This window comes from Hyla sarda, chromosome 12, assembly GCF_029499605.1.
Source record: "Hyla sarda isolate aHylSar1 chromosome 12, aHylSar1.hap1, whole genome shotgun sequence".
NCBI lineage: Eukaryota > Metazoa > Chordata > Amphibia > Anura > Hylidae > Hyla > Hyla sarda.
Window position 1 is genome coordinate 12,388,660 of NC_079200.1, and position 26,431 is coordinate 12,415,090.

The following is a 26,431-nucleotide window of genomic DNA, read 5'->3' on the forward strand; positions in this document are numbered from 1 at the left end:
ACAGCAACTTCATTCACAGATACAGCAGCTGCTGCCGCAGATACAGCAACTTCAGTCACAGACACAGCAGCTGCAACAGCAACAACCATCTCCTCCGCCGGCTCCTGCAACTCCTCCGCAGCGATCGGCCGCTCCTAACCCCTGCTTGTCCCTGCCGGACAAATTTGATGGGGACTCTAGACTCTGCCGTGGTCTCCTGCCTGGGAAGGCCCTGCCATGTGCCACACCGCTCGGAGCACCTCTCTCACAGTATCCTTTGCAATCCACCCCTGTGCCTCCCGCCGAGGAGGCTATGCAAGTGGATCGGTCTCGCCTGACCCCTGAAGAGAGGACTCGCCGCAGAAAGAAAGAAGATTTACTTCTATACTGCACTGTGCGTTACCGCACAGAACCCCTGCTCTTGAGCATGGAACTTTTTGTTTTGCCCAAATGCTCCTCTGAAGTCCTCCTCGGTCTGCCATGGCTCCAACGCCACTCCTCTACCCTTGTCTGGACCACCGGGGAGATCATGAGCTGGGGTGCTTCTTGCCACAGAAAATGCCTCACGTCTGCTCCCAGTCCCGTCAGTCAAACCTCTGTGTCTCCCCCTTTACCTGGTCTCCCCAAGGCCTATCTGGACTATGCTGTGTCTACTCCTCACAGCCCCCGTCCTGTTAACACTCTGCCCCGTGCCAAGCTTGACCCTCTTCCCTCCCTCCCCACCCCCACACCTTCTTGTGTGCCCGCTGTTGATGTGGTTTCCCGGGGCTTCGCCACCATCTGGAAAAAAGACTCTAAAATCCCTCATACTAGCCTCATCCCGGGTGAAGAAGCTTGCCGAAGAAAAAAGAAGAACTCCTCCTGTTTTTGTGTGGCTCTCCACCAAGTATATCCGCTTCCGTGTCCCCAGTTTTAATCTGGGACCACGTTATCTTGGACCCTTTGTAGTTGAGTGCTCAGAGGAGAGATCTTGGGAACCTGAGGACAACATCCTGGACAAAAGTCTTATCCTCAGGTTCTCAGGCTCCAAGAAGAGGGGGAGACCCAAGGGGGGGGGGGGTACTGTTACGCTGAGCGCTCCGGGTCTCCGCTCCTCCCCGAAGCGCTCGCAGCGTTCTTTAATTCGCAGCGCTCCGGTCAGACCTGCTGACCGGGTGCGCTGCGATATTGCTCCCAGCCGGGATGCGATTCGCGATGCGGGACGCGCCCGCTCGCGATGCGCATCTCGGTCCCCGTACCTGACCCGTTCCCCGTCTGTGTTGTCCCTGTGCGCGCGGCCCCGCTCCTTAGGGCGCGCGCGCGCCTGGTCTCTGCAATTTAAAGGGCCAGTGCACCAATGATGGTGCCTGGTCCAATCTCCCTGATTAGTTTCCACCTGTGCACTCCCTACTTATACCTCACTTCCCCTGCACTCCCTCGCCGGATCTTGTTGCCCTTGTGCCAGAGAAAGCCTTTCCTTGAGTGTTCCTAGCCTGTGTTCCAGACCTCCTGCCGTTGCCCCTGACTACGATCCTTGCTGCCTGCCCTGACCTTCTGCTACGTCCGACCTTGCTCTTGCCTTATCCCTTGTACCATGCCTATCTCAGCAGTCAGAGAGGTTGAGCCGTTGCCGGTGGATACGACCTGGTTGCTACCGCCGCTGCAAGACCATCCCGCTTTGCGGCGGGCTCTGGTGAAAACCAGTAGCTACTTAGAACCGGTCCACCGACACGGTCCACGCCAAACCCTCTCTGACACAGAGGATCCACCTCCAGCCTGCCGAACCGTGACATGTATTAATATGCGAATGTATTTATAAACACTTACAGTTGAACCCAAGAAGCTGTTCCACCAAGTTCTTCGAAGCTCTTCTAGCAGAGAGAGGTAGTTGGGCAGAAGCTGCTGCCTACTCCTTTTTATGTGCTGATCTGCTACTGAAGATAGGGCAGTGGGAGGATCCAGGAAGGGGAATTTATTATAAAACATGATTTCCCTAGTAGAATCCCATAGTCATGTTTAATGTTTAAGTTAACAATCGGAGTTTACAAGTTTTTAAAGCCTTAGCTGAATGGCAGCAGTTTTTCCAATGGTTTACAGCTTCAGTCTTGAACTATTGACCCTCCATTCCCTTCACTTATACAAGTGTCTCTAGTCCTGCAAAAAACATATTTACTTATTCCCTTATCAGTGAGAGGCTAGGTTACCCATGGGTTCCCTGTATGGCACGCTCCTAATTGTGCATTGCGTTCCATATAGTGAAGCACATGAAAAGCATGCTTCTTCACGGTCACTTAACGTGTTCGTTTTGCGGTTACGTGAGGCAGTGCATGCATTGGTCTATATTCTTACAGTAGAGAAGTCATTAATTATAACTTTTTGTGAATTGGGATATTTAAACTTGCTTTTCTTTATTTTTATTCCAATCTAAATTTAGTAGGAGTCGGAGTCGGTGCATTGTTTGCTGACTCCGACTCCAGGTACCCAAAATTTCGTCCGACTCCACAGCACTGATACTGTGACCAACTAGCGAAGATTTATTCCACTGACAAATCCTTTATAATGTGTAGCTTACTGGATGGGACTGTTATTTTATTGTTCTTCTTCCTCTTCTTTTTATTTTCTTTATTACCTGTAAGTTCTGCATTCCCCCCCCCCCCCTTCTCCTTTTTCTTCTTCTTTTATTTAACCCTTCCTGTTTTCTAGCCTTGTGCTATCACTAGATCAGTCTGTAGGGACACTCATGGCCGTGGCCTGTTCCTTCAGTAAGATGAGGTATGCCTATACAAGTTTGAGGTTGTGGGTATGCGAGGACCCACTGGCTATTCAGAGGTCCTGGGTCTGATTATCTCGCTATGGCTCTATGGCCAGTTTATTTTCTGTTCTTGGTTATATTGGTTTTACAGGTTTCTCTCTCAAGGTCTACATCTGTACTCCACCATGGGTAAAGCGGTCTTGAGAGGAAAAATAATTGCTCACAGCACTTATCATAAAAATTTGGCAAGGGAGAAATATTCTGCAGCATCCAACACACTACGACAGGCTTACGCTGCCTTTCTCACCTCGCCATCGGAAATAATGAAAGAAACCTGGATACAGGCTCAGCGCTCATTTGAGACTTCCCAGGAGGCAGTTTTGCGGCTGACTTTTATAAGTTTGGCAACAAGTTGGGTAGACTATTGGCAAACATGGCAAAGGCCTATAGTTCCTATTAGACCAATGAGAGACAGGTCGGGCACTCTGAGTACATGACCAAAAGAAATAGCTGATATCTTTAAACAGTTTTACCAGTCACTATATGATAAACAACATTTAGATGTGGTAGCAGAAAGTAACTTCCTTAAAAACTTATCCCTGCCGTCTTTATCGGAGGAAGATAATGCTATCCTCAACGCTCCTGATACTATTGAAGAGGTATCTTCGGGGGATCAAAAACCTTAAGAACCATAAAGCGCCCGGCCCCGATGGGTAATTGGGAGTTTTTAAATTTCTTAATGAAAAAATCAGCCCGACTCTCCAGGCAGTCTATACAAACATCCTTTCTACAGGGCTTCTCCCTCAATCGGGCAATATGGCCCATATTAAAGTCTTACCTAAAGAAGGGAAAGACCCCTCTCTACCAGGGGCGTATCATCCCATATCTCTAATAAATGTAGATATAAAACTGATTTCTAAGCTATTGGCAGACAGATTAGTCTCCTTATTACCTAAATTAATTGGGCCCCACCAGTGGGTTTTATGAAGGGTAGGGTGGTGGTTTGTAATCTATGAACAGTTTTGGCAGTGCAGGGAGCTGTGACTGCACAACCATATTCCATCCAGGTATCCCCGGCATTGTTGGCTTTAGATGCAGAAAAAGCGTTTGATGATGTTGATTGGACCTGGCTGGATATGGTTTTAATGAGAGCAGGCATAGTGGGCCCCTTTGGACTGTTTTTGAAAGCTTTGTATAATAATCCCATGTCCAGAATTCACTTGCCTGGCCATCTCTCTGATCCATTTCCTCTCCAACAGGGTACAAGGCAGGGTGCCCACTCTCACCCCTTCTTTTCAACCTGGCACTAGAGCCTCTAGCGCAATACTTTTTACAATTCCCTGTCTATCAGGGCATTAAGGTTGGGACTACTGAAATCAGCCTTACATGTTCTGCAGAGGACACGCTACTATATATGTCAGCCAGACACACAATTGCACAGCGTCTTTGAAACTCTAAAGATGTTTGGAACATTTTCGGGGTACAAAGTAAATGTAGACAAATGCCAATTACTGTATCTGGGTAGTAGATCCTCCTTGCCACAAGTAGCTTCCGTCCATGTAGTCAAACATAAAGAGAGAGGAAAAAAGAAAGAGGGAAATTGCGCCCCTAGTGAAGAACGTTTAAAAATTAAGTTTACACGTATTCAAGGTTAAACTCACCGGAGGGCGTTGCGCTCAGGGCACAACACCTAAAAAGCGTGGTATGGTAACAATTCCCAGGTCCGCAGCCTCAGTCCTCTGGTAGCAGGCACGCTGTCCCAGTGTAACGTAATAGCAGGTATTGGAAGAAAATATGGACGAAATTTGGCGCCGGAACTCTGGATATTAAGAAAATCCGGAACACATCCGCATTCCTTTCAGAGGCTTTATTGTGAATACATAAACTACGCGTTTCTGGTCCGAACCGGACCCTTCGTCAGGCAAGGTATATGTGACAGGATAGCACAGTGCAGTTTAAATACACTCAGTACGTGGTTGTAAAGGTCACATCAATTAAGACATTCTGCAATACTCAACGTGACCACCGTAATCAGACCGGCTCTCCAGCTGTTTCACCTGAACCAGTACTGATAGGTCAAAAAATAAAAAACACAAAATTCCTTTTAAAAACACGCTTATTTACATTCAAATAGAAGAGAAATATAAGAGGACAACTATGAACTAGAAAATTAGATAAAAACAAATTGAAATGAAAACTTCCTTTTTATGCGCACTGTGTTAGATACAGAGTATTATGTGCACTGTTGTAAATGCAATGTAGACACTGTTTCCAGTATAGATAGAACCCTAGTCTGCAACATTGTATCAAAGATTAACGTGATGTAAGCTATGTAAAAAATACATCCACATTACAACCACGTACAGAGTGTATTTAAACTGCACTGTGCTATCCTGTCACATATACCTTGCCTGACGAAGGGTCCGGTTCGGACCAGAAACGCGTAGCTTATGTATTCACAATACAGTACAGTACAGTACAGTAGAGAAACCTGGGAGTTTTGACACATTGGTGGGGTCCTTTAATAGACAGCGCTCCCTTTTGCTCATCTATGCAAACATCAGGGATGTAGTGTTAAAGGGAGCGTCGGCAAAGGAACTTGTTAAATGGTCTAGCCATATTGATGACCAAGATTTACAAACATATATGCAGAAGGCTTTGCTAGCTGTGGATGGCTCCACTCCCAGTTCCCAACTGAAGTTAAATACATTGGCAGGCACTACATAAAGCGACATATGCATTTAAAGGGGTACTCCGGTGCTTACACATCTTATCCAATATCCAAAGGATAGGGGATAAGATGCCTGATCGCGGGAGTCCCGCCGCTGGGGACCCCCGGGATCTTGCACACGGCACCCTGTTTGTAATCAGTCCCCAGAGCGTGTTTGCTCCGGGTCTGATTACCGGCGACCACACGGCCGGCGGCGTGTGATGTCATGCCTCCGCCCCCGTGTGACGTCACGCTCCGCCCCTCAATGCAAGCCTACGGGAGGGGGCGTGATAGCTGTGATAGAGTCAAATGTCCTAAGTATCTAAAGATATGACTGTACACCATTTCACCGATGACTCTTGTACTTCTTTGTTCATATGTTTGTACTGTATGCTTCTGTGAATAAACTTTATTTTAAAAAAAAATTACATATGTGGAAGGATCCCATGTGGAAATGTACAAACTATTAAAGGTAATAAACCATATGGTGAATGGCGTAAATGTAAAAAAAAAAAAAAAAACATCAAAACAAAATGGTACAGCAGATGAGAACTACAGATTATGGTGCAAAAAAATTTTCATATAGCCCCCAAAGAAAAAATATAATAAATATAAATTGTGGTGTTTTTTCCAATTTTGTTCTACAAATAATTTATTCTTGGGTTTGCTGTAGATTTAAAGGGGTACTCTGGCGCTTAGACATCTTATCCCCTATCCAAAGGATAGGGGATAAGATGTCTGATCGCGGGGGTCCCGCCGCTGGGGACCCCCGTGATCTTGCACGCCGCACCCCATTATAATCAGACCCTTGAGCGTGTTCGCTCCGGGTCTGATTACTGTCGATCACGGGGCAGCATTGTGAACATTGTGACGTCACGGCTCCGCCCCCGAGTGATGTCAGAATGAAATTCTTTTTTATTTTTGGATTTCTTTTCTGTCACGACTTAGTGCTCTCTGCTGACACCTCTGTCCAAGTCAGGAACTGTCCAGAGTAGAAAATACCAGAAAATACCCATAGCAAACATATGCTGCTCTGGACAGTTCCTAAAATGGACAGAGGTGTCAGCAGAGAGCACTGTGGTCATGACAGAAAAAAAATCCAAAAAGAAAAGTATACAGCAGCTAATAAGTACTGTAAGGATTAAGATTTTTTTATAGAAATAATTTATAAATCTGTTTAACTTTCTGGCACCAGTTGATAAAAAAAAAAGAAAGGTTTCCACTGGAGCACCCTTTTAATACATTTTGCTGAGAAGCCTTAGATCACTGTGCAAGATGTAGATGTGCGACCATGTCTGTTATTTTAACTCTACTGAATTCACAATTTGTGAACTGCAGATGGTGTCCACTAGGGGGCCTGGAAAGCAAAAAAATCAGCGGCTAATTATGTACCAATGTAAGTGGAATAAGAGTTTTACACAACTTAGAACCCGTATATAACATCTTATTTATGTTCTGGAAAATCGGAATACTAAAGCAGATTGGATAATTTATTATTCTTAACCTAAAAGAGCATCTGCGCATATTTCTTAATTTTTTTCCCTATTCGCTGTCGTATATTCTCGAGGGAGTTCTTAGTTACATGATGCAGGATACATTTCCATCATATTTTGGCATTGTGTTAACCACAATTGTAGTTGTATTCTCATACTGCAATTGTCAATAGTCTAAAATAATAAAAATCAACGCTAAAGGGGATTGTATTATGATATAATAAATTACCTGTTTTTATTTACAGGATATTTAAAGAATAACAGGATAGTACAGGATTTTGATAGATGTTCAGCATAGGCAATATCTGGAAAAAATTTGTGAATATTAGTTTTTGAGTTTCAGCTATTGCATAAAAAAAAGCACACAAAAAAACGATTATCTGTAATTTTATAGAATTACCTCTTATTTGTGGGAGATGTGTTAGTCCGATGGTCACAAGGTTTTGACATTCAAATGCGACGTGCTGCAGGTAAAGTGCGACGTGCTGTAGGTAAACTGTAGAGGTGTATGTATATTAGTCATAGATAACTAGAGATAGGACGTGCTATGACTTCTCCAAGATTGTTACCCATGGTATGTTGGTCCGATGGTCACAAGGGATACAATGAAAGTGCAACGTGCTGTAAACCACCAGTGGTAAGGTGCAGTGTGCTGCGGGCAGAGCAATATGGCAGGTATTAATGCATGTTTGTATTCTGGACAGTAGTAGTCACAAGGAGTTAGGTATTCACTAAAAGAAATTGGCTCGGGTACAGTGTATGTTACTACAGATTACAGTTGTACCTTGTTTTTTCTGTGATTAACCGCTCCAGAAGATGCATGTATTTCCTTCAGTATCCGTTCGATAGGTAGCAGTGTGCAGGGTCTGATGTGAGGATATCGGGAGGGAACGGGAGACAGCCCCGGCCGGTGGCGTCTCTACCGTTGTCTTTTCCGCTGGATTCCAGTGGATTCCGGTGAATCCACAGTCTCTGCCAGTGACGTTACTACAGGTAGCAGAGGAGGACACAATTCCGACGCGTTTCGAAAGTATTCGACTTCCCTCATCTGGGATGACGTGCCTGGTCTCCTCCTGCTTTTTATGGGATTCCGGACCTCGATGGTGAGTACAATCAATTCCTGCACTGCCTTAATATTACCATGATGTTTTAAATGACAGTATATTTCTGTTTGGGCAATCTGTGTTGAGAAATTAATAGAAGCCAAAAATTTCCATGTCCATGTTCAAACCTTGGGGGGGGGCAAGCGTATCTAGCTCGAAAATCCCAACGGCTTTCTGCCCGTGACATCTGGGCTATATAATCGCTGCCCCTCCAATGTGGTGTGATTTTCTCTAAATCAAAAAATACAGCTCCCTTGATTAAAGATTTATTTTTGTCTTTAAAATGCTTGGATAAGGGATGTCCTTCGAATCCTTTATTTATATTATACATGTGTTCTCCAATTCTTTTTGATAATGTCCTTTTTGTGCGGTCAACGTAGGTTTTATCACAGGGGCAGCGTATCACATATATAACTCCCTGGGTCTTGCAATTTATATGATGTGTAATTTTCTTTTCCATTGTATTTGCCCTATCATGAACCGTAAATATTGGAGTTTTCCTATTCAAAATTTTTTTTTATTATAAGAAAACAGGGAAGTCATACAAAATAGAATCACAGTGACTCCAGACCAACGGAGCAATAAATGACAATGAAGCAATATGTTAGAAGATAGGCAATACCAGGGTGAATTATGTAATTACAATCACAAGAAGGCAATGTCAATGGTATAGTATCAAGTCCCTGTAAACAACGAATCGCCATGTACCATTACTGGAGGAGACAGAGTGATTCGGAGAAAGATGTGGAGAAGTGGGGGGGGGAGAGGGGGGGACCATATGGGGGCAAATGGCAAGACTGGCAGTATAGAGAGGAGGTGGAAAGAGAGCGGGTAAGGGAGGGGGCGTTGCAGGGGTGGGGCGGGTTGGTGGTGAGAAGGGGGAAGAGACGGGGCATCGAGAGGAGTGAGGAAAAGGTGGGTGGGGAGAACATCGGAGATACAACTTTGGGTAAGGAAGGATGGGTGGGTTGGGGGTGGGGGAGTGAATGAGGAAGAAAAACAGAACAAAAACAACAGGAACCACAAACCTGAACGCCACCGATCGACTCGTCCGACATCACATCGTTTGCACATCCGCTATAAAATGGTGAGTATAGAGCCAGGGGAGAGGTCCACCACACTTAGGAAGGTTCAGTCAGTGCGATAGAGAGAGGTTTTGGTAAAAACAAGCCATGGCTGCCACACGACAATGTACCTAGCGGAAGCACCGGAGGAATCAGCCATAAGTTCCTCCATGCGGTTGATAAAATGAATTTCTTTATACCATTCAGTAATCGATGGGGGGCACGTTTCCTTTCAGGGTCTGGGTATTACAGTCCTAGCCGCCATCAGGAGAAAGTGTGCTAGTGTCTTAGCTGGGGATCTCCTAGAGCTAGGGTGAATAGTCAACAGGAGGACCTTTGGGTCGTTAAGATATTGTACTCCATGATTTGGAAGATACGGGACAGGACCACCGACCAGAAATGATTAACCCCTTAAGGACCCAGCCCAAATATACCTTAAGGACCCGGCCATTTTTTGATCATCTGACCACTGTCACTTCAAGCATTAATAACTCTGGGATGCTTTTACCTTTCATTCTGATTCCGAGATTGTTTTTTCGTGACATATTCTACTTTATGTTAGTGGTAAAATTTTGTCGATACTTGCATCATTTCTTGGTGAAAAATTCCAAAATTTGATGAAAAAATTGAAATTTTGCATTTTTTTAACTTTGAAGCTCTCTGCTTATAAGGAAAATGGATATTCCAAATAAATGATATATTGATTCACATATACAATATGTCTACTTTATGTTTGCATCATAAAATTGACGTGTTTTTACTTTTGGAAGACACCAGAGGGCTTCAAAGTTCAGCAGCAATTTTCCAATTTTTCACAAAATTTTCAAAATCGGAATTTTTCAGGGACCAGTTCAGTTTTGAAGTGGATTTGAAGGGCCTTCATATTAGAAATACCCCACAAATGACCCCATTATAAAAACTGCACCCCTCAAAGTATTCAAAATGACATTCAGTAAGTGTGTTAACCCTTTAGGTGTTTCAAAGGAATAGCAGCAAAGTGAAGGAGAAAATTCAAAATCTTCATTTTTTACACTCGCATGTTCTTGTAGACCCAGTTTTTGAACTTTTACAAGGGGTAATAGATGAAAAATCCCCCCAAAATTTGTAACCCAATTTCTCTCGAGTAAGGAAATACCTCATATGTGTATGTCAAGTGTTCGGCGGGTGCACTAGAGGGCTCAGAAGGGAAGGAGCGACAATGGGATTTTGGAGAGGGAATTTTGTTGAAATGGTTTTTGGGGGGCATGTCACATTTAGGAAACCCCTATGGTGCCAGAACAGCAGAAAACCCTGACATGGCATACTATTTTGGAAACTAGACCCCTCAAGGCACGTAACAAGGGGTCCAGTGAGCCTTAACACCCCACAGGTGTTTGACGACTTTTCGTTAAAGTTGGATGTGTAAATGAAATTTTTTTTTACAAAGGTTAATGGGAGAAAAATTACCATTTTTACAAAGGGTAATGGGAGAAAATGCCCCCCCCCCAAATTTGTAACCCCATCTCTTCTGAGTATGGAAATACCCCATGTTAGGACGTAAAATGCTTTGCGGGCGAACTACAATGCTCAGAAGAGAAGGAGTCACATTTGGCTTTTTGAAAGCAACTTTTGCTGAAATGGTTTTTTGGGGGCATGTTGCATTTAGGAAGCCCCTGTGGTGCCAGAACAGCAAAAAATACCCACATGGCATACTATTTTGGAAACTACACCCCTCAAGGAACGTAACAAGGGGTCCGCTGAGCCTTTACACCCCACAGGTGTTTGACGACTTTTCGTTAAAGTTGGATGTGTAAATGAAATTTTTTTTTTTTTTAACTAAAATGCTGTTTTTCCCCAAAATTTTACATTTTTACAAGGGGTAATAGGAGAAAATAACCCCCAAAATTTGTAACCCCATTTCTTCTGAGTATGGAAATACCTCATGTTAGGACGTAAAATGCTCTGCTGGCGAACTACAATGCTCAGAAGAGGAGGAGCGCCATTGAGCTTTTGGAAAGAGAATTAGTTTGGAATGGTAGTCAGGGGCCAGGTGCGTTTACAAAGCCCCCCGTGGTGCCAGTACAGTGGACCCCCCCACATGTGACCCCATTTTGGAAACTACACCCCTCACAGAATTTAATAAGGGGTGCAGTGAGTATTTACACCCCACAGATCTTTGGAACAGTGGGCTGTGCAAATGAAAAATTTAATTTTTCATTTTTACGGACCACTGTTCCAAAAATCTGTCAGACACCTGTGGGGCGTAAATTCTCAATGTACCCCTTATTACATTACGTGAGAGGTGTAGTTTCCAAAATGGGGTCACATGTGTCGGGGGTCCATTGTTCTGGCTCTATGGGGGCTTTGTAAACACATGTGGCCTTCAATGCCGGACAAATTTTCTCTACAAAATCCCAATGGCGCTCCTTCTCTTCTGAGCATTGTAGTTCGCCTGCAGAGCACTTTAAATTCACATATGGGGTATGTTCTTACTCAGAAGAGATGGGGTTACAAATTTGGGGGGCTTTTTTCCTATTTTCCCTTGTGAAAATGAAAAATTTAGGGTAACACCAGCATTTTAGTGAAAAAATAATTTTTTTTTCATTTTCCCATCCAACTTTAATGAAAATTCGTCAAACACCTGTGGGGTGTTCAGGCTCACTATACCCCTTGTTACGTTCGGTGAGGGGTGTAGTTTCCAAAATGGGGTCACATGTGGGTATTTTTTTTTTTTTTTTGCGTTTGTCAGAACCGCTGTAAAATCAGCCACCCCTGTGCAAATCACCAATTTAGGCCTCAAATGTACTTGGTGCGCTCTCACTCCTGAGCCTTGTTGTGTGCCCACAGAGCATTTCACGCCCACATATGGGGTATTTCCGTACTCAGGAGAAATTGCGTTACAAATTTTGGGGGTCATTTTTTCCTTTTACCGCTTGTGGAAATAAAAAGTATGGGGCAACACCAGCATGTTAGTGTAAATTTTTTTATTTTTTTACACTAACAGGCTGGTGTAGCCCCCAACTTTTCCTTTTCCCAAGCGGTAAAAGGAAAAAAAGACCCCAAAATTTGTAGTGCAATTTCTCCCGAGTACGGCGATACCCCATATGTGGCCCTAAACAGTTTCCTTGAAATACGACAGGGCTCCGAAGTAAGAGAGCACCATGCGCATTTGAGGACTAAATTAGGGATTGCATAGGGGTGGACATAGGGGTATTCTACGCCAGTGATTCCCAAACAGGGTGCCTCCAGCTGTTGCTAAACTCCCAGCATGCCTGGACAGTCAGTGGCTGTCCAGAAATGCTGGGAGTTGTTGTTTTGCAACATCTGGAGGCTCCGTTTTGGAAACCCTGCGGTACAAGATGTTTTAAATTGTTTATTGGGGGGGGGGGGCGGGACAGTGTAAGGGGGTGTATATGTAGTGTTTAACCCTTTATTATGTGTTAGTGTAGTGTAGTATTTTTAGGGTACATTCACAGTGTTACGGTGAATTTCCCGCTAGGAGTTTGCGCTGCGGCGAAAAATTTGCCGCAGCCCAAACTTGAAGCAGGAAATTTACTGTAAACCCGCCCGTGTGAATGTACCCTGTACGTTCACATGGGGGGGGCAAACCTCCAGCTGTTTCAAAACTACAACTCCCAGCATGTACTGACAGACCGTGCATGCTGGGAGTTGTACTTTTGTAACAGCTGGAGGCACACTGGTTGGAAAACCTTCAGTTAGGTTCTGTTACCTAACTCAATATTTTCCAACCAGTGTGCCTCCAGCTGTTGCAAAACTACAACTCCCAGCATGTACCAATCAACGAAGGGCATGCTGGGAGATGTAGTTATGCAACAGCTGGAGGTACCCAACTACAACTCCCAGCATGCCGAGACAGCTGTTTGCTTTCTGGGCATGCTGGGAATTGCAGTTTTGCAACATCTAGAGAGCTACAGTTTTTAGACCACTGCACAGTGATCTCCAAACTGTGGACCTCCAGATGTTGCAAAACTACAACTCCCAGCATGCCCAGACAACAAACAGCTATGTGGGCATGCTAGGAGTTGTAGTTTTGCAACATCTGGAGGGATATAGTTTAGAGACCACTGTATAGTGGTCTCAAACTGCAGCCCTCCAGCTGTTGCAAAACTACATATTCCAGCATGCCCAAACAGCTGTCTGGGCATGCTGGGAGTTGTAGTTTTGCAACATCTGGAGGGCTACAGTTAGGGACCACTGTCTCATACTGTAGCCCTCCAGATCAACTTACCGGCTTCCGTAGGATCCCGGCAGCCGTCCTCTTCAGACGCACGTGACGCCGCCCGCCGATCAACGTCGCCGCAGCCTCCGGATCGGTAAGTGGACGTCGGCGCTCGGTCCCCTTCGGTTCCCCGTTCTGCCCCGCCTATTGTGGGTGGGCAGGACGGGGAAAACGAAAGTTAACCCCCCCACCCCCGGTCTGCTTTTGGCCGTCGCCTCTGACGATCAATAGCAGACCAATAGCAGGGATAGGAGGGGTGGCAACCCTGCCACCTCACTCCTATGCCTACAGGGGGATTGTGGGTGTCTTAGACAACCGCGATACCCCTTCTTTTCCGGGTCACCGGGTCACAATAGACCCGTATGACCCGTAATCGGCGCAAATCGCAAGTGTGCATTCACTTGCGATTTGCGCCGATCGCTGACGGGGGGGGGGGGCTGATGACCCCCCTGGGCATTTGCACGGGGTGCCTGCTGATTGATATCAGCAGTCACCCCGGCCCGGTCCCCGCCCGGCGCGCGGCGGGGACCGAAATTCCCACGGGCGTATGGATATGCCCTGGGTCCTTAAGTACCAGGACGTCAAGGCGTATCGATACGCCCTAGGTCCTTAAGTGGTTAAGGGAAGGCCAGGACCACCAAACATGTGCCATGGTCCCCTGTCCCTCCCACACCTCCAGCAAAGATCGGAAACCTGTGGAAACATTCTATGGAGAACTACGGGAACCCTATACCATCTGGTCAGGATCTTATAGTTGGTTTTCTGAGCCCTACAAGAGATTGAGAGTTTATGACACATCTGAAAGGCTGTAGTCCAGTCGGGTTGGGCAAAGGTCATACCCAATTCCCCCTCCCAGGACCCCACAAATCTCGGAGGTCAGAGTTCGTGCTCATCGAGGAGAATGCCATAAATTCGGGAGACCGCCCTGGGAACCGGGGAGGAGGAAATGCACAGGAGCTCAAAGGGGAGAAGGGGTCTATCCAGGTTCAGTTGTCTGCCCTCAGACATCACAAAGTGATGTAATTGTAAGTATTGTAGGTACCTGGACGGCGTGCGGAGAGTTTCTGGCACTAGGTCCTCATACCGACGAAGGAGGGTTAAGGTCGAGTGGTTGGGCATGCCCAGAAAGGTGGGGCAGTCAATACCGGGCGGGAACAAAGGGTTGTTCATGATGGGCACAAGCGGCCCATTCGGTGGTAGAATCTTTGTACCCGTCAGGTATTTGCGTATGGTCATGTACATTTCCCTGGAAACCCATGGCAATGCGTTGCATGTCGTTGCGGCCAGGGAGCCTGAAGGTAGCCAGGGAAAGGTGAGTATTTCAGACTTAGTGCCGGTCAGCTCAAGTCCCACCCATCGCTTAGCGTAGCGGCCGTGGAGGAAGTCCAGAAACCTTGCCAATGATGCTGCTAAGTAATTGGCTCTGCAATCAGGGACCGCCCCTGCTCTTTTGCATCGAAACAGTACATCCCTGGAGAGCCTCGGCGGCCGCCCCGCCCATATAAAAAATATTGGAGTTTTATTATCCATAGCTATACAAGCTGAACAGTGGCGGCAAGGGAAGAAACCGATTTTTTGGTCACAGATGGAATTGTTTGTGGTAAAACTTTTTGCTGGTTTTTTTTTAGGGTTTTTGACTGTTGGTGCTATATTATTTCCTATGTTTTTATTTTTTCTGAGTATGAATGTTGGTATTTTTGGCAGTAGTTCGCTGAATACTTTGTCATTCTGCAGGAGGTTCCAATGCCTCCAAGGTTTTTTTTTTTTTAATCAACTAGTGCCAGAAAGTTAAACAGATTTGTAAATTACTTCTATTAAAACATCTTAATCCTTCCAGTACTTATTAGCTGCTGAATACTACAGAGAAAATTATTTTCTTTTTGAAACACAGTGCTCTCTGCTGACATCATTAACACAGAGCTCTCTGCTGACATCTCTGTCCATTTTAGGAACTGTCCAGAGAAGCATATGTTTGCTATGGGAATTTTCTCCTACTCTGGACAGTTCTTAAAATGGACAGAGATGTCAGCTGAGAGCACTGTGCTCGTGATTCAGCAGAGAGCTCTGTGTTCCAAAAAGAAAACCATTTCCTCTGTAGTATTCAGCAGCTAATAAGTACTGGAAGGATTAAGATTTTTTTAATAGAAGTGATTTACAAATCTGAACAATGTAGAAAAACCGCACTCACCCGATCATCGTGCATAGATAACTTTATTCCGTGAAGCATAAAACGTAGAACACAGGGGACAGGCAGTCGGCAGGAACGCCAGGGAACACGAGGCGTTCCTGCCGACTGCCTTTCTACATTTTATGCTTCACGGAATAAAGTTATCCATGCACGATGATCGGGTGAGTGCGATTTTTCTACATTGTTCTGATTCTACAAGCGATTTGTGCTTTCCTGACCACCCCGACATAGCACACACTTTATAGTCTCCATTCATGCCTGGATCAGCGGATACCATACTACCAAGTATATTGCTTTCACCTGCATAGCAGTGCCAGACTTGTACTTTTTCTAGTTTTGATTTACAAATCTGTTTAACTTTCTGGCACCAGTTGATTTAAAATAAAATAAAAAGTTTTCCACCGGAGTACCCCTTTAAGTACCCCTTACTTTCACTTTCGCCGGCAGCCTCTGACGGCTTTCTGGCTGCCCGCTCTGTTCCCCTGCGGGACACAGATCTGGGTGAGAATGTGCCTGTCTTCTTTTTTACCCCATTATGTCCGTACCCAGGGCTGTTCCTCCCTCTAATCAGAAACCTGGGAGTTCAGTGACTTACTATACCTGTAAGCACTGTCATACCAAGATGCCTGGCTCCGCTGAGCCCGCTTGCTCTGCCTGCTCCGCTGCTCCCCCAGACCCCCTGGTGCCCCCTGATGCCCCTTCGGTCCCGGTGGGTTCAGCCGCTCCTCCGGCTTGGGTTTCTTCCCTGACCAAGTATATAACTGATTTGACCCAAGTCTCCCGTTCGGTGGCTGAGGCCTCCTGGGAAATGGTGTCCGCCTTGAAGGGGTCTTCCCGACGCAGGACCTCTGAGATGGCCCGCTCTTCGTCTCCTCATACTTCACGCTCTCACAAGCGTGCTAGGGGTGCCTCGTCGGACTCTTCCATTGAGTCTTCGGATAGACGTGAGCGTTCCCCTCGTGGGTCCCACCCCCCCTATCATCTGGGCACAAACGTCGCTCTTCCAGAGGACGTACTCGTAGTCGCCGCTCTGCCACGCCAGAGCCGCGTACCCGGTCTGGATTGCCCCCCTCCAGGACTGCCTCTACTCACTCACATTCCCCTGATGAACTAGTGGACGAGGCTTCCGAACCGGCATCTGACCCAGAGGACCGCTTGGACTCAATTGCTACGGTGAACTCATCGGTGACAGCCATAAGAGACACCTTTCACTTGGAGGACCCAGGATCTTCGGATGTCAATCCAGGAGTATCCTTTCATTGTACTAAGCCAGCACCTCAAAGGTTCAGCTCTCACGCTGACTTTGACGACATTCTGGAATCCGCATGGAAACATCCGGACAAGAGATTCCCGGGAGTCAAGACAATTCAAGAGCGATATCCATTTGACAAGGACTTTGTCGCTAAGGTGGCTTCCCCTCCCTCAGTGGATCCACCAATCTCCCGGATCTCTAAGGCGACTACACTGCCTCTGGCAGATGCCGCTGCCTTCAAGGATCCCGCGGACAAGAAGGTGGAATCTTTAGCGAAGTTTGCTTCTGAAGCAGCTGGCTCTTCTCTTCTTCCCATCTTCGCCTCGACATGGGTCTCTAAGGCCCTGTCGGAGTGGTGCCAACAGCTCCATCAGGATATCTTAGCGGGATCCCCCCCAGAGGACCTATCTGCTTTGGCTCTCCGATGCGCCATGGCTGGGGACTTTCTATGCGCAGCTTTCATGCAGTCAGCCCGTTGTTCTGCCTTTGCTGTGGGTCACCTAGCAGCCCTCCGCCGCTCTATGTGGCTTAAAGCTTGGAATGCGGATGTCGCTTCCAAAAGGTCTCTCACTGAGCTTCCCTTTACGGGTGGCCGTCTTTTTGGCAAACGCCTTGATGAGATTATCTCTGAGGCAACGGGAGGTAAGAGTTCCTTGTTGCCTCAAAATAAGGCTCGCCCTACTTCCCAAAGGAAGTCCTTTTCCTTTCGGTCCTTTCGGACCTCTGGCCCCAATAAGGGGTCCGGACAGGCACCCTCGCGGGACAAGAAGGCTCCCTCGTTCCGGGCACGCCCGTCTTGAAAGGCGGACTCCAACCGCTCTGGCCGTTTTGCCCCCAAATCAGGCAACCGCAAACCCACTTCTGCATGAAGTGAGGCCTCCACCCGCGTTTTCTTTGCGGTGGGATGTCGTCTCTTGTTTTTTCGAGACATCTGGACCTCACTCATTCAGGACTCTTGGGTCAGGGACGTGGTGTCCAACGGTTACCGAATCGAATTCGCCTCCCTTCCAAGGGATCGCTTTTTTCGATCGCGGGCCCCCCGGTCTCCTCCCCTGGTGAAGCAATTCCGTGCGGCTCTCCAGTCTCTGCTTCTCCAGGGGGTGATCGTCCCCATCCCTCCAGGGGAACGTTTTCGGGGTTTCTATTCACATCTCTTTGTGGTCCCCAAGAAGGACGGTTCTGTACGACCAATCCTAGACCTCAAGCGTCTCAACCGTCATCTTCTCATCCGCCACTTCAGGATGGAATCTCTCTGCTCAGTGGTGGCGTCCCTGGAACATGGGGAGTTCCTTTCATCGGCGGACATCAAAGATGCCTACCTCCATGTGCCAATATTTCCAGGCCATCATCGGTACCTCAGTTTTGTGGTTCAGGAGGGGCACTTTCAATTTGTTGCGCTCCCCTTCGGTCTAGCCACGGCTCCTCAGGTCTTTACAATGATCCTTGCGCCAGTGATGGGCCTGTTACAGTCGAAGGGGATCTCGGTGATACCCTATCTGGACGACCTTCTCATTAAGGCTCCAACCAGAGCCCAGACTCTGGAGGATCTGGACGTCACTCTCCACACTGACTCGCTTCGGGTGGCTGGTCAACCGGGACAAGTCAGTCCTCCGGCCTACCCAGTCTCTAACCTTTCTGGGGCTTTGATTCGACACGGTCTCTGCCCGAATTTGTCTTCCGCCGGACAAATGTCTGGAGCTCCGGGAGGGGGTCCGCTCCCTGCGGACTCAGGTATCAGTTTCCATCCGCACTTTTATGGAAGTCCTGGGTCGGATGGAGGCAACTATGGAGGCCATACCCTTTGCCCTGATTCATTACCGCCCCCTCCAACTGGCGATTCTCTCTCGATGGAACAGATCTCCTCTGTCCCTCGATTGCCAGATTGTTCTCCCTCTCATGGCCCATCAGTCTCTGCTCTGGTGGCTCCGCTCCCCCCTTCTTCTCCATGGGCGGACGTTTCTTCCCCTTCATTGGCAGGTTGTTACAACGGATGCCAGCCTGTCGGGCTGGGGCGGCATGTTCAGGGATTGGACGGTTCAGGGACTCTGGTCTCCCCAGGAGACCCTTCTTCCGATAAACATATTGGAATTACGGGCGATTCTTTTTTGTCTTCTTCATTGGGAGCCCCGTCTTCAGTCCCATCCTGTGGCGTACATAAATAGACAGGGCGGCACTCGCAGCTCAGCAGCCATTGCCGAGGTAACCAAAATTCTCTCCTGAGCGGAGAGCAAGGTTCCGGCCATTTCGGCGATCCACATTCCGGGAGTGCTCAACTGGGAAGTGGACTTCCTTAGTCACCCGACCCCGGTGAGTGGTCTCTTCATCCGGAGGTCTTCAAGCAGCTCTGCGACCTCTGGGGCGTTCCAGACGTGGACCTCTTCGCGTCCCGGCACAATCGGAAAATCCTTCTGGTTTGTGTCCAAGTTCCGGGACCCTCAGGCTTTGGCTGTGGACGCCCTAGTGATTCCTTGGGCGGGGTTCGCCCTACCTTATCTGTTCCCTCCTCTTCCACTCCTTCCCAGGGTGCTGAGGAAGCTCAAGGCAGAGGACGTCCCCGCCATTCTGGTAGCTCCAGATTGGCTTCGAAGGTCGTGGTACGCCGACGTAGTCAGGCTCCTGAACGACGCTCCTCTGCGCCTTCCGCTCCGCCCGGATCTTCTCTCTCAGGGTCCTCTTTGCCACCCCAATTTACAGTCGCTGCATTTGACGGTGTGGCGGTTGAGACCGCGGTTTTGAGGGTGCGCGGGTTCTCTTCCCAAGTCATTCGCACCATGCTCAAGGCTTGTAAGCCCTCCTCCGCAAGAATTTACCACCGTACTTGGCGGTCTTATTTTCGTTGGTGTGAAGCTCTGGACTTCTCCCCGTTAACCTTTTCTGTACCCCGTCTTCTCTCCTTTTTGCAGTCGGGGTTGGAACTGGGGTTGTCTCTCAGTTCCCTTAAAGGTCAGGTTTGGCCTTTACTGTTCTTTTCCAGCGGCCCCTGGCTTCTAATCCTCATGTCCGGACCTTCCTGCAAGGAGTGGCGCACGCTGTTCCTCCTTATCGGTCACCCTCTCCTCCTTGGGACTTGAATTTGGTTCTGAGTGCCCTCCAGGGTGCACCCTTTGAGCCCCTTAGAGAGGTGTCTCTCCGCCTCCTTTCTTGGAAAGTGGCGTTTCTTGTGGCTATCACCTCCTCCGGAGGGTGTCTGAATTGGCAGCTCTTTCCTGCCGTTCTCCGTTTCTGGTGATCCACCAGGACAAGGTCGTTTTCCGGCCAGACCCTTCCTTTTTACCTAAGGTGGTCTCGGCCTTTCATCTCAATGAGGACATTGTCCTCCCGTCCTTTTGCCCGGCTCCTTCTCATCCTAAGGAGCGCTTACTACACAAGCTGGACGTAGTTCGGGCTGTTCGGTCTTATCTCTCCATCACTTCTTCGTTTCGTCAGTGTGATAGCTTTTTCGTCCTTACGGAAGGTCGTCGCAAGGGACAACCTGCTTCCAAGGCCACCATTTCTAGGTGGAGTCGGTCTGCCATTTCGGAATCCTATCGCTGTAAGGGGAAGATTCCTCCTTTCAGGGTTGTGGCTCATTCCACTCGTTCTGTTGGGGCATCCTGGGCTCTCCAGAATAGGGCCTTGCAGATTTGCAGGGCGGCTACCTGGTCGTCTTTGCACACTTTCTTGAGGTTTTACCAGGTTCATACTTTCGCATCGGCTGATGCTAGTCTTGGGCGTAAAGTGTTGCAGGTGGCAGTGGATCGGCCGTCTGCCTGATTACTTATCTGCCCACCCAAGGGACAGATTTGGTACGTCCCACGGTCTGTGTCCCCCAATGGAGCCGATAGAGAAAAGGAGATTTTTTTAACACTTACCGTAAAATCTCTTTCTCGAAGGATCCATTGGGGGACACAGCTCCCGCCCTTTTTGGGCTTTTTCCTTTGGTTCTCTGTCCGAGGGTGTGTTCAGTTATGTTTTTTCTTCTGGTTCTCGGACAGTTTTGGGTTTTTCCTTGACCTATTGGTCTCCTCCTATTGCTCTGGGACTTAAACTGACTAGCTCAAAGCCTGAAGGCTGGTATATCCTGCTGGGAGGAGCTGACTTTTTTTATTACCATAGTGTCACACCTCCTAGAGACAGCAAGATACACCCACGGTCTGTGTCCCCCAATGGATCCTTCGAGAAAGAGATTTTACGGTAAGTGTTAAAAAATCTCCTTTTTACCACAATATAAGCAGCATTTACATAGACCTATGTTGCAGAACTGTGGATAGTGCCTGAGATTTCAGTTATATGTCTACAAATGTGTTTTCCAAACAGTGCGTCTCCAGCATGCTGGGAGTTGTAGTTTTGCAGCAGCTGGAGATATACTATTTGAAAAACACTGGTCTACAACATTGAAATTAAAATTTGCTTACATCAGCTTATACTTGCTACACATGTAATGTAACTGCTAAAGCAAATCAGACAACCGGTTCACCCACACTAAACCCAATATAGTGCAGGGGAACTGGATTAAAATGAGGTATGACTTACCTGGATCCGTGGTCTGGTTCCTGAAAAAGATGCGTTATTAGCCGGCATTGTCCGCTCTTTCTCTCTCTCTCTCTCTCTCTCTCTCTCTCTCTCTCTCTCTCTCTCTGCATGGTTTGTTAGAACTGAAAAATCCAAGATGGCTACAAGCACATGTCCACAAAACTCCTCCTTTCTCAGCTTTAGTCAGAGGATTATAGCGTAATTGCACAGATTAAAATGATGTATAATTTACCAGACCTAGCATACTCAGAATTCCTGCCTCCATGCCAGGTCCCGCCTCCATTGCACAAAGACTGGCAATTAATATTTTAGCAATGCAGGCTAATAACAAGTCTATCTCCGGAACCGGACCACGGATCCAGTTAATTTATACATAACTTTAATCAGGTTTATCCAGTGCACCAATTCCTACTGCATGAACAATAATCCTGCCCCATAGGACCAGACACTCTTTTCTTAAGAGCGCCCTAGGCACAGGCTTCTTGTAAAATGTTGGATGACACACCCAGTCCAGAAAATCAATCTGCGATCTTCTACTCCAAGAAATATGGGCCAATTTACATTATTCTGATTTTTGGCAACTTAATTTGGCAGCTTTATATTCAAAGATCTTATTTCCAATAAGGCTTAAATGAGATCCAATCATAGGTGGCATTAGTCCTCCGACACCAACCTACTTCGGTTAGGGCCGATAGACATACAGTGCATTCAGAAAGTCTTCAGACTATTTTCCCCTTTTTGTTATGTTGTTTCCATCATTCTGCCCTCAATACCCACAGAATAGTAGAAATCTTTAAGAATTTATTGAAAAGGAAATACTATAATCTTGCAGTGACATAAGTATTCATGCCCTTTACTCAGGACTTACACTGCTCAAAAAAATAAAGGGAACCCTTAAACAACACAATGTAACTCCAAGTCAATCACACTTCTGTGAAATCCCACTGTCCACTACTGATTGACAATCAATTTAACATGCTGTTGTGCAAATGGAACAGACAACAGGTGGAACTTATAGGCAATTAGCAAGACATCCCCAGTAAAGGAGTGGTTCTGCACGTGGTGACCACAGACCACTTCTCAGTTCCTATGCTTCTTGGCTGATGTTTTGGTCACTTCTGAATACTGGCGGTGCTTTCACTCAAGTGGTAGCATGAGACGGAGTCTACAACCCACACAAGTGGCTCAGGTAGTACTGCTCATCGAGGATTGCACATCAATGCGAGCTGTGGCAAGAAGATTTGCTGCGTCTGTCAGCGTAGTGTCCAGAGCATGGAGGCGCCACCAGGAGACAAGCCAGTACATCGGGAGACGTGGAGGAGGCCGTAGGAGGGCAACAACCCAGCAGCAGGACCGTTACCTCCGCCTTTGTGCAAGGAGTAGCAGGAGGAGCACTGCCAGAGCCCTGCAAAATGACCTCCAGCAGGCCACAAATGTGCATGTGTCCACTCAAACGGTCAGAAACAGACTCCATGAGGGTGGTATGAGGGCCCGACGTCCACAGGTGGGGGTTGTGCTTACAGCCCAGCACCATGCAGGATGTTTGGCATTTGCCAGAGAACACCAAGATTGGCAAATTCGCCACTGGCACCCTGTGCTCTTCACAGATGAAAGAAGGTTCACACTGAGCACGTGACAGAGTCTGGAGACACCGCGGAGAACGTTCTGTTGCCTGCAACATCCTCCAGCATGACCGGTTTGGCGGTGGGTCAGTAATGGTGTGGGGTGGCATTTCTTTGGGGGGCCGCACAGCCCTCCATGTGCTTGCCAGAGGTAGCCTGACTGCCATTAGGTACCGAGATGAGATCCTCAGACCCCTTGTGAGACCATATGCTGGTGCGGTTTTCCCTGGGTTCCTCCTAATGCAGGACAATGCTAGACCTCATGTGGCTGGAGAGTGTCAGCAGTTCCTGCAAGAGGAAGGCATTGATGCTATGGCCTGGGCCGCCCGTTCCCCAGACCTGAATCCGATTGAGCACATCTGGGACATCATGTCTCGCTCCATCCACCAATGCCACATTGCACCACAGACTGTCCAGGAGTTGGCGGATGCTTTAGTTCAGGTCTGGGAGGACATTCCTTAAGGAGACCATCCACCACCTCATCAGGAGCATGCCTAGGCGTTGTAGGGAGGTCATACAGCCACGTAGAGGCCACACACACTACTGAGCCTCATTTTGACTTGTTTTAACCCCTTTCCGACCCATTTCATACATGTATGTCATGGGTCGGGTGGGCAGACATGACGGCGGCTAGCGGGTCGGGTCCGCGTCATGACCGGGAGATGTCCGCTGATATCCACCATTGAAACAATAAATGCCGCTATTCGCTGGTGTCTAGTGGTCCCATAGCGATTACATCGCAGGGGGCTATGGGTTGCTTGGGAAGCCCGAAGTCTTACCGTGTCCTCGGCGTCTTCCTTGGCTCTGTTATTGCTTAGGGCTTAGGCAGCCCTTAGCAATCAAGCACAGGTTTCATAGATCAATGTAATGCAATAGCATTACATTGATCTATGTAAGCCATCTGATGATGGCTTATGATAGGTTCCTACAGGGGCCAAAAAGTGTGTGTAAAAAATTTTTTTTGCAAATATAAAAAAAATCCCTCCCCTAATAAAAATTCAAATGACCCCTCTTTTCCCATTTTGTAAATAAAAACACTGTACAAATATAAAAAATACACATATTTGGTATCGCTGCGTGCGTAATTTTGGAGTTTTTTTGTCCTGCATGGTGAATGGCGTAATTGCAAAAAAATTCCAAACCACAAAATTGCTGATTTTTGGTTACATTACATCCCAAAAAAATCGTAATAAAAAGTAATCAAAAAGTCCAATCAATACAAAAATGATACCGCTAAAAACTTCAGATCACGTCGCAAAAAATGAGCCCTCATACCGCCCCGTACGCGGAAAAATTAAAAAGTTATAGGGGTCAAAAGATGACAATTTTAGACGTATACATTTTCCTGCATGTAGTTATGATTTTTTCCTGAAGTACGACAAAATCAAACCTATAAAAGTAGGATATCATTTTAATCGTATGGACCTACAGAATATGAGAAGGTGTAATTTTTACCGAAAAATTTACTGTGTAGAAACGAAAGCCCCCAAAAGTTACAAAATTGTGTTTTTTCTTCAATTTTGTCGCACAATAATTTTTTTTTGCCGTTTCGCCGTAGATTTTTGGGTAAAATGACTGTCATTACAAAGTAGAATTGGTGGTGCAAAGTGTGGTTTTCCACTGTGATTTTGAGTGTGACTCCATATCCAGACCTCCATGGGTTGATACATTTGATTTCCATTGATAATTTTTGTGTGATTTTTTGGTCAGCAAATTCAACTATGTAAAGTAGGTATTTCATACGATTAGTTCATTCAGATCTAGAATGTGTTATCTTAGTGTTCCTTTTATTTTTTTGAGCAGTGTAGTTGAAGCCCCCTTTGGCAGTGATTTCAGCCTCCAGTTTTCTTTGAGGTGAGGCCACAAGGTTTATACACATGGATTTGGGGATTTTCGCCCATTCTTCTCTGCAGATTCTCGCAGGCTCTGTTAGGTTGGATGGGGACCATCAGTAGAAGCCATTTTCAGGTCTCTCAAGAGTTGTTCCATTGGGTTCGGGCTCTGACTGGGCCACTCAAGGACATTCAGAGTTGTCCATAAGGTGCTCCTGTGTTGTCTTGACTGTGTTGTCTTGAAAAGTGGAGCAGTTGCCCATAGCCACCAATTAGATTGCTTATTTAGTCTTTAAAAGGGCCTCTGAAAAATAAAAGAAGCAATCTGATTGGTTGCTATGGGCAACTGGTCAACTTTTCCAAAATTTATAAAATCTCCCCCAGTGTCTTGTTGGAAGGTAAACCTTTAGGGCAAGATTCATCAAAACCTGTGCAGAGGAGAAATTGACCAGTTACTGATAGCAACCAATCAGATCGCTTCTTTTATTTTTCAGAAGCCCCTTTCAAAATGAAAGAAGCGATCTGATTGGTTGCTATGGGCAACTGATCAGCTTTTCCTCTGCACAGGTTTTGATAAATCTTCCCCTTAGTCCAGTCTGAGATCTGGTTTTCATTTAGAATATCTCTGTACTTTGTTCCATTCAGCTTTCCCCTAACCCTGACCAATCTTTTTGCATGAACGATCCATCAATTGTTCGTGTGGTTCTGCCTGCACGATTGAACCATGTAAAGATTATTAATATGATGGTAGATCTACGAGATCGGCGCCTGTCCACATTGGACAATAATGTAAAATAATATGAAATAATGTTCACATTGGACATTAAAGGGTAGCTCCCACCAAGTACTATATAATCTAATATGTCCCTACCTAGTAGTAATCTAGCCCTAACCCCCTACCTGGCTTTAAAAAAATTTTTTATCGCTTTAATAGAGCAGATTTAGTGCTTCTAAATCTGCTCTATAAAGCAGGGCAGGAAGCAGCGCTTCCCAGCAGGCACGACGTCACTGATGCCTTGCTGGGCGCTTGCTTCCGCCCTCACATCGTCTATGCATGAGTGTTTTATTTATCTAATAGCGGTGTCACAAGAATGCCGAACGCGGCTCTGTTCCGCATCCCTGTCAGCTCTCAGGGTACGGGAAGAGATTTAAAAGCCTCTCGCGCAGATAACGTAGTAATCTATTCCCGTACCCTGAGAGTCTCAGGGTACGGGAATAGATTTAAAAGCCGCGCGCGAGGCTAACGTAGTACTGCGCAGGCGCAGCACTACGCTAATAGCGTAGGGCTAATGTAGGCAGCGCTAGGAGCCTGGCGTTAGCCCTACGCTATTTGCGTAGAATGCCGAACGCGGCTCTGTTCCGCATCCCTGTCAGCTCTCAGGGTACGGGAAGAGATTTAAAAGCCTCTCGCGCAGATAACGTAGTAATCTATTCCCGTACCCTGAGAGTCTCAGGGTACGGGAATAGATTTAAAAGCCGCGCGCGAGGCTAACGTAGTACTGCGCAGGCGCAGCACTACGCTAATAGCGTAGGGCTAATGTAGGCAGCGCTAGGAGCCTGGCGTTAGCCCTACGCTATTTGCGTAGTACTGCGCATGCGCAGTACTACGTTAGCTGCGCGCGAGGCTTTTAAATCTGTTCCCGTACCCCGAGAGTTGACAGGGATGGGGAACAGAGCCGCACTCGGCATTCTTGTGACACCGCTAGTGGGCACAGGGACCCCGCTA

The 26,431-nt window shown here is 47.0% G+C and overlaps 2 protein-coding genes across 2 annotated transcripts in view; one reads left to right on the forward strand and one right to left on the reverse strand.

Moving 5' to 3' along the window:
• GSS (glutathione synthetase) overlaps window positions 1-26,431 on the reverse strand; it is a 175,590-nt gene that overhangs the window by 71,686 nt on the left and 77,473 nt on the right. The window contains exon 2 of the mRNA XM_056549302.1: window positions 7,143-7,218. Within this exon, the coding sequence (XP_056405277.1) occupies window positions 7,143-7,218 (76 nt within the window). The remainder of the gene's footprint in view (window positions 1-7,142; window positions 7,219-26,431) is intronic.
• MYH7B (myosin heavy chain 7B) overlaps window positions 1-26,431 on the forward strand; it is a 207,982-nt gene that overhangs the window by 11,912 nt on the left and 169,639 nt on the right. The gene's annotated exons all lie outside the window — the stretch shown is intronic.